Source organism: Python bivittatus, unplaced genomic scaffold (assembly GCF_059951505.1).
Source record: "Python bivittatus isolate LINGU-HERP-01145 unplaced genomic scaffold, Pbiv_v1 ctg000070_np1212, whole genome shotgun sequence".
NCBI classification, from domain to species: domain Eukaryota; kingdom Metazoa; phylum Chordata; class Lepidosauria; order Squamata; family Pythonidae; genus Python; species Python bivittatus.
This window is the reverse complement of record NW_028277034.1, coordinates 33,186,588-33,199,228: the sequence shown is the minus strand read 5'-3', so window position 1 is coordinate 33,199,228 and position 12,641 is coordinate 33,186,588. Positions and strand designations below refer to the sequence as shown.

The 12,641-nt window shown below is 36.7% G+C and overlaps 1 protein-coding gene across 1 annotated transcript in view; it reads left to right on the top strand.

Annotated features, from left to right (window-relative positions):
• The window catches only part of SYNPO2 (synaptopodin 2), a 101,014-nt gene that overhangs the window by 60,098 nt on the left and 28,275 nt on the right, over positions 1 to 12,641 (top strand). Inside the window, exon 2 of the mRNA XM_007433928.4 lies at positions 9,964 to 10,115. Coding sequence (XP_007433990.1) covers positions 9,964 to 10,115 — 152 coding nt within the window. The remainder of the gene's footprint in view (positions 1 to 9,963; positions 10,116 to 12,641) is intronic.

The following is a 12,641-nucleotide window of genomic DNA, read 5'->3' as shown; positions in this document are numbered from 1 at the left end:
GGTAGGAAAATGCAGTTGTAAGCACATTAATGGAAGCATAGATTCCAAATAATAGGAAATTGTTTTTTATTCTGCCTCATTCGGATTCCTCCTCAAGTTCTGGACACCTCATGCAGAGTTCAGACTAAGTTTATGAAGAGAGAGCAAAGGCTCTGGGCATGTTCAGGTTTGACCAAAGAACACTGAGGGGAAAAACTCAGGTACCTGAAGTCATGCCATATAGATCATTGATCAATTATCCAGAGAGATGGTGAGGGGTCCTTCACAAGACAAGCTTATGAAGAGGTTGGACAGATATCTGTCTGAAATGCTTTAATTTCCCTCTACAAGCAGGGAATTGGACTCAGTAGCTTAAACAACCTCTTTTGAATTAGTCATTCCCTTATTCTAAATTGGGCTGATGGGATGGATATAGCAACTATGAGTGGGTTTTTGTCTGGCAGAACTGCAAACCCAATCATAATAGTGAAAAATAATCAGAAGCTGAATTCTAATTTTTCTTATATTTGAGCCCTGAGATACTATTTTTCATGTTGTTTCAACTGTGAAATTGAATTCCATGTTTGTTAGAGTTTCTATCACTTTTCATCTGGTGCATTCTGGAGATAACTGTAAGACAGTAGCATGCTAGACTGATTGCATAGTTTGAGGTTCAGCAATTTGTGAGAACCCAACCATTGCCTTAGCATATTATGTAAACCAGACCATCACATTAAGCCATAATATGGTTTATTTGTTGGGATCATAACATATTATGTATTTTGGTAACCCAATTTAGAGAATGATGTATTTGAGGGATTCATCAAGTCATGGACATTATTTTAATTATGTGGAGAGACAGCTAGAAACGTGACAGAAATAGCATAGTACCATGATAATCCTAGACATGTTTACTTAGATATAAATTTCCTCATTTACGATACATGTTTACTAAGTCTCTTCTGCGCTGTACTGTCATGTATTAAAGCAAGTAGATGTAGAGATCTGTTTTAGCCATAAGCAATTCTTATCTCCTCAGATAACACGTGAAACATTTAAAAATGTATAGATGGAAGCTTCTGTTCAATCTGTAACCTGGTGTGTTATCATATGAGTTTAATGCTCATGTAAGGCCTTCCCTATCGCATTATCAATGTTCTTACTTTCAGATTAGAAAATAAGTGGCTCTGAATCTGCCACTGATCACATCTAAATGCACTATTTCCAAATTCAGTCTTATTTGATAGCCTGTGGCACAATATGCATTATTCAGTACTGTGAATACTGCATGCAATTTCTGTTATCATTCAGTATGTTGTTGTGTAACAGATTTGGCAGGTCCTCTAGGATGGCTTCTGCAGTTTTCCAACGTAGGTGAAAACATGCCAGTTTGTGCTAAAGAAAATATTTGTACAATTAAATTCTAGCACAAACTACCAATGTGTATTATCCTTAATTTTATATTTTAAATGAAATAGATGAACATTGAAAATATAGGCAGATCAGAATTAATTGTTCAACATGAACTCATCTCTGGGCACTCACTTGAAAGAAGAAGTATATTCTAAAATAAACAGTCTACATGGTCTCAGCATTTGAAGTAACTAAAGAAAATATACAGAACCAAAGCATCTCATTATTCTTTTCAAACATCTGTTAGCACCACTAGATTTTCACTGTCAGCACCCATGAATTCTTAAAGGCTCAAGACTTACTGCTCTGTTGCTTCATGTTAAGCAACAGTTGAAAGTTTATCTTAAATATAATTTAGACCTCTTTACTCAATTTCACAGCTTTTGGTTAAGAAATTCTTATTTTGTTAAAATATACATTAGTCACTTGGAAACATTGGAAGCAAGGGTAATTTAGAACACTGCTTCTCAACTGGTAGCTTGTGTACGATGTGCATGATGCAGACAGGATCTATGTGGTGCTCCTGCCAACTGTCCTGGGATTTCTGGTTTTAGTGGCAGAGCCATTTGAGAGGATCTCTCCTTTGTTGCAACAAGAGAGAAAGCAATCTCCAGCTGGCTGAGTGCTTAGGGCTGGGCCGAGGTTGGGTGGGTGAGTGGCAAGAGAAGGTGAGGGCTCGAACTTCTGCAAGGCATGATAAGAAGAACAGAATCAGCCAGGAAAAAAGGAAGTTCATGTGTCCCACTTGTTGTTGTCTATCAGGGAACATGCATGCACTCAGTGGCAACTTTCTGGATTCCCTACTAGGAACTTGGAAATGCAGGAATATGGAAGTGATTACAGCCAGCAACATGTGGGGTGGAAGGAAGACATGTAGCATTTTTTCATGTTGCTAGCCTGGTCCTTCCCCCATTTGGGCAGTTCTTATTTTCAAAACCTTCAAGACTTGAGAAATTGTGTGGTGAGAGATGGGAGAGAGAAGCATAAATAAGTAAAATTATGTAATGATGGTTAAATCAGAAATGCCATTCTTGGTACAGATGGGGTTTTTCAGTCATGGTAAAATTCAGGTTCCTTGACAGAATGAATGGTGAGGTGTAAATACAAAAGGATGATAACCTGTCAGTCGTTAAACCTTTGCTGGTCTGGAAACCCTTGTGGGAATGTCTATTTACATATGAATTAATGTTTCAGTTCAGTGCATCATATCATAGGAAATGGTTTGTGATGCTGCAGGCTATGAAGTATGACAATTAGATCTACTAAATGAACTCATCTGGCTCCTGAGGTCAATCAGGAATGACTTTTTTGGCATATCTTCTATGAAATCTAGAGCTAACATACCTGGTCTGCAGAAATACAGATGCCCACTAGATGGCAGCAAAGAGATTCCTGCTGACATCTAGTGGTGATCCAGATTTTTGCAGACCAGATATGGTGGCCCTAAGATTCTCTCAAACTTTGTGATTTAGGAACCCCATAAAATGATATGTAAATTTGTGTGATTTTTTCCCCCCACCTCCATAAACAAACTCATAATTTCATTGAGGTTATAATTGGGCAAAAGATAAAAATACAGTAGTACTTCTTTTAACCATTAAATTTTAATCTATATATCAAAATAAAACCTTATAATTTTATTTTAAAAACCTGATAAATATTCAGTAACACATAATCTTCTACAAACACTCCACAGATAGGATGTTAAACATCATGATGATGGAAATGCTAGTGACAGAAGTATTTCTGAAAGAAATTGTATCAGTGCTCAGTGTCAGTGGATTATTGGGTCCAACAATAGTTTGTCACATGGTCAATAAGTATAAGTTGTTCTTTTCTGCAGAAATTTTAGTTGTTCAGTCGTTAAGTCTTGTCCGACTCTTCGTGACCCCATGAACCATATCACGCCAGGCCTTCCTGTCCTTCACTGCCTCCCTGAGTTTGCTCAGTTTCATGCTCATTGCTTCAGTGATGCTATCTAACCATCTCATCCTCTGCCATCCTCTTCTCCTTTTGCCTTCAATCTTTCCCAGCATCAGGGTCTTTTCCAAAGAGTCCTCTCTTGAGTTTTGTATATTTCAATGGCTTTAAAAAACCCAGTCCACAAAAATACTATGCTTTAATCAAAGCAAATTAGAAACACCTTTTCAACATTTATGACACAATGATGGATTTTAACTGATAAATGTAAACCATGGTGCAAAATAAATACATGGGCAACTATAAAAATGCTCATTTCAAAATAACACTCTATAACAAATTATAAATTGAGGAATCCAATATTGTTAGTTGTTCAGCTAAGAAAAAGAAGCAGGTGGAAAAACCAACTATAATACTTACAAGTTCAAGCTTGACTACCATGGCTGAGGCAATATGGAGGTGGGTGGGTGTGATTCCTTTCCTTTCCTTTCCTTTCCTTTCCTTTCCTTTCCTTTCCTTTCCTTTCCTTTCCTTTCCTTTCCTTTCCTTTCCTTTCCTTTCCTTTCCTTTCCTTTCTCCAGGGAAAGAGGTGTAGCCATTACAATGCACAGTTGAAAATCACTGTCTTAGGGGAATTCTGACCCCGACTTTTAAGTATAAATAAATAAATAAATAAATAAATAAATAAATAAATAAATAAATAAATAAGAGACACCCATTTAAATTGGACCTGAAAGTGAACTAGGAACCAGCCCTGCTAAAGGCATCACAATAACACAGGCCAGTACTAACACGATTTCTAAGGCCTGCTGATATTTATTTTGCCTGCTTGTAGTTATTTATCTGTATTTAACCACAAGCAATACAGTGTTAGGCTCTGGGTGTAGAAGGATGGACTACAGAAGTAAAACAATACCTTCTATCTTTCTTGAGCTTACAATAGACAGTATACTCCAGATGGTGCACTGTAAAGTTCAGTCTTGGGTTGATGGAACGTAGTCCTGTGTACAGGTCCCACTAGCAAATGTCCTGTGACTGAAGACTGCTTAAAAGGAAACCTTATCTTATGGTACTTATCTTTAATTGGGAGCAACATTCTCTGCACCAGAGGAAAAGAAAGGGAAACATTTGAAAGTTCTAGTAGGCAGCTGTTGTCTAGACATATCCAACATCAGGATATTTTAAGATACACAAAAAAATGTCCTGCATGTCAGAATGGATCTAGCACAGAAAGATAATAGTATCTTTAAATGAAGGGAATGGGTCTTGTCCAGAATTCTGTTGAAAAAAAAGAGGCTAAAACAAAATGTTAATGTGCCCCACAAAGCTAATGTGGTGTATTAAAGATCCCCATCATTATTATAAAAAGTTTTGTTTCATCTATATACTTTAAAACAGCCTTCCCTAACCTGGTGGCCTTCCAGATGTATGTGACTTCAACTCCCAGAAATCTCAGTGATGGTTATGATGGCTGGGGAATTCTGGGAGCTGAAATTCATAAAACTGGAGGGTAGCCAGTTTGAGGATGCCTGGTTTAAGCATCTTTTCATAACTTGGTGTTTCCAGACAACTCTGTTTCAGTGGTGCTATCAGGCAAACTACTGGATGCAGGTTTAGGGCCCTGAAGCCCTAAAGCTTTGGTATTGTGCCAATGAACGTCTGGTATTTTAAACAATTAAGATGAATGGCCCGCAACTGTGCCAAGGATTATTTCCTTGTGATTGTCCTCAAGATACTTATGTCATCTGCAGTGCCTTTGAAGGACAGGTTCATAGGAGCATTAAGCATGTTGATCCTTCCCTGGGTCTGGCTGCAAAGTAGCATGAAGGTGGCAAAACAGCCTGAAGTACAAAAGGCTTCCAAATACACAGCCTTATGGCTAAATACTTCCTTCGGCTCTGCAAATGGTCAGCATAACTGCAGTTTGCTTTATAAAGTGAAAGGAAAGAGAGACAGAAAATGTGCTTGTTAAGAGAAAGCATGCACCAAGAAAAGACAGAAAGAGAGAAAAAAAGAAAGCAAAAAGGGATAAAGTAGGAAATTCGGGATATGCCTTTTCAATCATGGTGGAATTTTTGCTTCCAGTGTCCTATTTGCTGAAGTTCACTGGGAGCTATAGTCCCTCAAACCCAGCGGGTGCAAGGACAGGGAACATTGCTTAAAACCAACCTTTCATCAAATTAATGGTCTGAATCACATGAGAATCAGAAACTTGCATATTCTCCTTACATTATTTTAAAGAGAGAAATATTCCTTTAGTATTCATTATTTCTTATAGAACTCATATTTCTCTGTTGAAAGAGCACAGATTCTAACATGCTACCACATATTACTAAAAAGGCTATTTAAAATCATATTGGAATAGTATCTAGTGCCTTCTGGTTATAGTGGATTTCAGTTCAAAGGCCATGTTGACTAGAAATTGTAGCAAATACGATCCAATACTACTGAAAGGTACAAAAGAGCAAATTGTATTGCTGTTCCAAACAACAACAGTTCTATTTAGCCTACTGATAGTGGACAATCCCAAAGTTTGCTTTTTCCAAGGCAGCACGAATGCTTATGTATTTCCTCAAGGAAACACATTCACAGCATACCACACCATATTTGTAAATGTTTATCTTTTATGGAAGGAGTGAAAAGCTATAGAGAGAGTGCTTTGGTATTGTCCCAATGAACGCCTGGTATTTTAAACAATTAAGATGAATGGCCCGCAACTGTGCCAAGGATTATTTCCTTGTGATTGTCCTCAAGATACTTATGTCATCTGCAGTGCCTTTGAAGGACAGGTTCATAGGAGCATTAAGCATGTTGATCCTTCCCTGGGTCTGGCTGCAAAGTACCATGAAGGTGGCAAAACAGTGTGAAGGTGAATTGTGGCTTTCAATCAAGTTGAAATGGAATAAGTATTGATGTGATCCAAATGCACAATGGTTACTATGGGAAAGTTGCATTTGCTATGGTAGAAAAAGAAATCTAATACAATTCAGTGCTTCTGGAAAATATATCTGATATCAAAAAGTGAGCTGACACACTGAACATTGTGATAACCACATCTCTGAACTGGCATATGACTTTTTAGTTTTTTATGTTCTTCAATATCAAGTTTATATTTGACCAGATGTTAAAAGATGACAATTTTTGCTATTGTGTATGAGATTCACAGATTGCAAAGAAAAAAAGTAAATACATGAATAATGCTCTAGCTGAAATACATATTATACTAGCATTCCATTGGAGAGAGCAACAGTTCATTTACGAATTAAGATTAAATATATTCCAAGCTTTGACCTTTCTTTTTCTGTTATCGCTCCATTTAATTTCCTGTAAATATATATTTATATACAGGTAGTCCTCTGTTAATGTCAGCAATTAGGGCTAAAATTGCTATCGGTAAGCGATGCAGTTGTAAAGTGCAATGTCACATGACTGCACCACTTAGCAACAGCAATTCTGGCAGTCCCAGTTGCCATAGTTAAACAACGACTGCGCAGGTCATTAAGTGAGGACCTCACTTGACCGCGACTTCCAACTTCTTGCTGGCTTCTCCATTAACTTGGCTTGTGGGAAGCCAGCAGGGAACACTGGAAATCATGATCACATTACCGCAGTGATGCTGTGACAGCCGGAACTCTGAGGACCAGTCATAAGTACCACTCATTCAGTGCCATTGCAACTTTGAATGGTCGCTATATGGATGGTCGTTAAATGAGGACCACCTGTATGTGAAATTGCACTTATTTTTATTGTCCCTGGAAGATACAGCTAGCACACTTGTAGAGCATATTCTTTGCACACAGAAGGTCAAAAGTTCAGTTTTCAGCATCTTCAGATAGGGCTGTGATTTACCAGTACGGCTGTGCAATGCTTCAGATTCAGTTTGAAATTTTGCTTTGGAACATCCAGAAGCATGATTTATTAAAGCAGCCATGTCTGATAACAAGATCATGTGGCTGCTTCCTGGAAACAGATATAGCTTTTTTAGTATGTCACAGACAGGTGCTATATTGACACTTCCACACATTCCAAAGCACCTCTTTTATAGAAATTCTAAAGCACTGCATAGCCTTACTAATAAATCTCTTGTGTGAAATAGTGCTAGTCAGTTTTGAAAATAATGGACAGGATGGACCAAAGGTCTCACTCTGTAGAACACAGCTTTCTATATGATTTTTTTATTAAGTTAGTTATAGATGTAATCAGTTATATAAGATATTCATGCACCCCAACTCCACCACACATACAGTTTCAGATATGCCATGTTATTAAGTGTAATGTGCAATGCCACGAATTCTACAAACATTTAGGTCTTATCTGCTATTATAAATCAGTATTATTTCTAAACAGAAATACCTCTAAGTATTTCCCTTTCCCAATGTTGTTCTCACTTGCCTATGCATTTAACATCAACGTACATGTTCCAGATTTGCATGGCTGCCTATATTCATAGAGCTGTATGCACAAACACTCCTTTCCTACTAATTTGATGCCTAAGGTATTACTTACTGGAGTAAAGCAATGTCACACATGGGGTATTAAAAGGGCATAGCAATTCAGGGTTCTTTAGTAGTTGAAACTATTCTTTCCATTATGCCTGGATTAGTGCACTGCTGGGTGCTCCTCAAGTCATTTTCCAAGTCTTTGCAGCTATACATGCCCATATTTGATGATATATCTAGTGCTTACATAATAGTCCAGCTAATGTTGCAGCTCATATCAAAAATATTATTTTATTGAGGATGTGAAGTATAAAAGAATGTAGAGTTTTATGTTGTTCTTGGACCCATAAAACATGAACACTTCTTGCTTTTGCTCGCAAGGATTAACTGGCAGTTCCAACAATGTGAGATTCTATTTATGGGCCCTAGTGCTTTCAATGACTTGAGCCATAGCTATCTCTGGCCCCTTTCTTTTAACTATGCAACCTGAGATAATCTAAGGAATGTATTTTTAACAAAAAAAAAAAAATCATTGAACAGCTGCTTGGACCGAAAACATGAGATTTTTATTTTACACCTGAAAACATGAAAACATCTTTTCTCTGTGTTGTTTATTCATTTTCTCAGGCTGATTTGCTTGAAACAGCTGCAGAAAAGAAATGTTGTAAAGATACTAACTGGCTAACTCTTCCTTTCAAATATGTGCAGGGGAAATAGCATAATACAAATAAAGGGAACCACCAAAATTGATAAGCAGCCCCATCGTTCCACCCCTGGGATTTTTACCATTTAAATTCACTATGCTTCCATTCCAAATTAATTTCATTCAACATCTACAGAGGCAGTCTGGCTCATTTTAGGTCTCATTTAAGATGGAAATGCTTTGATGGAGACTTGTATCTTTATAATTCAACTAAAAACCTGGTCTGTGTCTGTTGTAGCAGCTGGATTTTCAGTGAGTCAAGAGTTTGGGTTTTAAAGTTATTTTTAATGCAGCTCAGTATGACTCAAGTGTAGTGAATCTTGCAGGAATGATGAATATTGGTAGGGCAGGAGATGTCACATTTGGAAAAAGATTTTTTTCTTCTTCTTCTAAGACTCTTTGGCTGAGTTTTACATTAATTCCACTGATACCAAATCTGGTCTATATATGCCACAGAATGAAATAGAAGATTAAAGTAAATGAGTGCTGCATTTTACCATTTTAGACTGAAATTTCAGAACATACTGAGACACATTATATGAAAAAAAGAAAGTAAAATATTCCTTGCTTGTAGTAATTTATGAAGGAAAACATTTCCTTCCATCTGCTCTGTATGATACACAGTACATTACCAATACTCCAGTATTACCAATACTTCAGTCCAATCACTATTGATTTTACATGCTGCATTTAGAGATGAGAAATTTTGAAATTCCTCATGTTGTACTTTTGAAGTGATATCCAAATAAATATTCAGTTATTCCTCTAAATTAACATTTCTTTATAACTTGCAATAGTGAAATTTACATGCTGTGCGAATGGACAGTTGACTTCATAGTCCATCCTCCCAGCCTTCTTATATGTAGCTGAATTTAAATATATATTGAAGTAATACTCCGGTAGTCCCCAGATTAAGAATGCCTGGGTTACAGATGACTCATAGTTAAGGACAGAAACTATTGTAGCAAAATTAGAGTTAAATACACAATGATTTGAGTTCAATACACAATGGTTCGAGTTAATTTCACAATACTACTTATACTGTATTATATAATAATGCTGTTCCAGCTTACATACAAATTCGACTTAAAGGCAGACTTTGGGAACGGAACTCATTCTTAAACTGGGGACTTACCTGTACTAATGAGCAATTGAGGGTCAGGGAATGACTAATGGAATCATCTGTCCATTCACATGACAAATCTCTCATTAGCATTTTGAATGCAGGATGAAGCATAGTCCACTGCTGAAATAGTTTGTGAGATTCCCGATTTGTTAAAAAAAAATCAGTACAATTCTGTATTATTAAAATCTAAATTTCAAACTGACAATTCCTACAAATGATTTTGATTGATTCAAAATGTATAAGGAATCTATTTCCTCACTATGAAGAAAAACATCAACTCAGAGGTTTTGACAGGTCTGTTTGCATGTTTCCCTAAATAAGCCATACAAACTGGTTCATGAATAATGATTTCATTTTTTAAAAAATTTTTAAACCTCTTTTAGATTCGTAATAAGAGCAAAGCATCCAAGGCTGGATTATGTGAAGGAGATGAAGTGATATCTATCAATGGCAACCTTTGTGCTGAGTTGACTTATTCTGAAGTTCTTGTTCTGATGGAAGGCCTGGCTGACACTCTTCAAATGCTTGTCAAGAGGTAAAAGGAATTCATATTTATTACATATCCTGATAGACTACAGCCTCAACCATTAGCCCATATACCACTTTCTTATAGATTGTGACCTTAACAGATCGTAATGCCCAGACAAGTTCAGATATTTGTAAGTAGACTCCTGAATAGCTGGTCACAAACCTATCAGTGTTTCTAAGTCCAACCAGCATTTTGAATTGAGTCTAGAAACATACTGGGAAAACAATTCCAACACAAAATTGCTGATATGTGTTCTGTTTCCCTGGCTTGCACCACCATCCAGGACACTAATAATTTTTCAGTTTATTTTCAAAGACAACATGATGTAGAGCCTTATGAAAGTATATATAATATAGTTTTTTGCTAATCTTACTATAAGTTCACTTGCCACAATGTCTTGTCCTTTACATGTTCTTTAGAGCAAAGTTGCTTACGTGAATAATGAAATGACAATTAAGTAAGAAATTGAGCTTGTAGCCCTAAATCTACTTTAAGGAGAGCAAATGTCTTTTGAGTAAACATGGACAGGACTGATTGTGCTACCAGTTGTAACATAAAATTATTTGAGATTAAGAGGGATTAAACTTTCAAACTAGTTTATCTAATTTGCATTCCACATATATGCTTGCATATATGACAACATGTGCTAGAGAAGACAACTTTGGGAACCTAAACAGCAAAACATTTTTTTCATACACTGGAATGAAGAGACTTAGGTTATCTTTTGTCATTCATGTCTCTGGACTGAGGTGGGTAATAAATAAATAAATGTCAGAGACTTGTATCATTGCAAACTGAGCAATTGATTAATGAGATTAATGAGATTATTACTGTATGCATATGCAACTTTCTTCCAAGTAATGACATGCCAGAGATTTCAGAGCTATATAGAATTTAAATTCCTTGAAATTAAGTTCCGGGAAATAGATGGTATTTCCATAATGCAACATTTATTAACACAAATATATCAGTTAATTATAAGGTGATGTTTCATGGCATTCCTGATTTTCTCTTATGAACCACAGTTCTTGCTCTCTTTCTTGCTCTCTCTAGATCTCTTTTTTCATTCCAGCATTGACTAAGTCACTTCTCTGACAGATCTCAATTGCACCCTCCTATTAGTGTGCAGATGCTATAATCTGTATGGTGGGGAAGGAGAAGAAAGAAGAATCACCAATGTCCATCACTTATGGCTTCTTGGACAATTTAATTCCTACTGAAATGCATAATCAAAGTAATATTAGCAAAAGATTATTAGCTATATTATCAAGACATAGAAAAGGTGTTAAGATATCTACACTGACTTTACAGGGACTTTTTCCAACTCTAAGCAGAGTTTTGGGCTACTGCACAGTTCCCCTTGTCTTAAACTGGCCAAACGTGTTAAAAATGGGCTACTGTGTGGGGACATTGCAACGCTGATTTCCAGGGCAGCCAGAAAGTAATGAGAATGGGGGCAAACTGCCCTACAGCTCCAAAGGAGACATTGCAAAACTGTTTCCAGCATTTCCTCAGGAGCAGGAGCTGAACCAGTAGATTTCTGAATTTAACTGGCTCAATATATAAAGCCTGCTGGATGTCCTACAGCCTCATGGAGACACTCACGGGTAATGCCACTCTTGAAGTGGTACAGCCCTTATATATAGAAGGGTCAAGAGACTTCTACAGAAAGAGAGAAAAATGAGAATTAGAGAACTGGAAATGATCCTCCTGGGTCATCTTTACCAACTAGTAAACATGTAATGAAATTTGAGTTTGTGGAGAATAGTGCAGCTTGAGTTTCCTGATCAAATTCCTCACAGGAAAAGTAATACTTTGAGGAAAGGTTCAAAATAAGTGGCAAATAACTCTGCCTTTCCTACTGCAGTCGTGATAGTGAGAACATATAGAAAAAAAGTCCATATATATACATAAGCACAAAAGCTTTCAAAGGCCAGTCTCTCTCTCTCAACCCCCCCCCCCTCTCTTTTCTCTCTCTCTTTCAATATTTCCCTGCACATACACAAGCTGAGACCCAAAGCTACCAATAAAGATTAACATTTACCTGGCTTATCCCCAAGCTTCCTTCTTACAAGGAAATGTTTATGAATTTATTGTTTATATGTATTGAGCACAAGCCTTGATTGTCCAAATAACACAATGTGATGAAAACCAGCTACAGTCTCAGGACTCCATAAATTATTGTTTGTCTTTCATGGTAGTTCCATCATACCTTAATAAATGTTATGGATTGGTCTGAAGCCAAATCATATTTGCAGCAACTGGTACGGACCAATTGTGAGGGATCTCTCAGCAATATTAAACAATTTGCTCTTCTCTTATCATATATAACGTTTTGAATGACTGTATCATGTAATGTAATAGCTTTAGGGTCTCTAAAATTTTTAGCCCATTTTTAATTATATTTTACATTCAAATCTGGCAGAAAATCTATACAGACAGGTAGAAAATGTCCACATTAATATCTAGAACTGTAGCCTGAGAGGTATAGCATGGCCTGTAACAGTCAAGGATTTGTATTTTTTTTCTTTC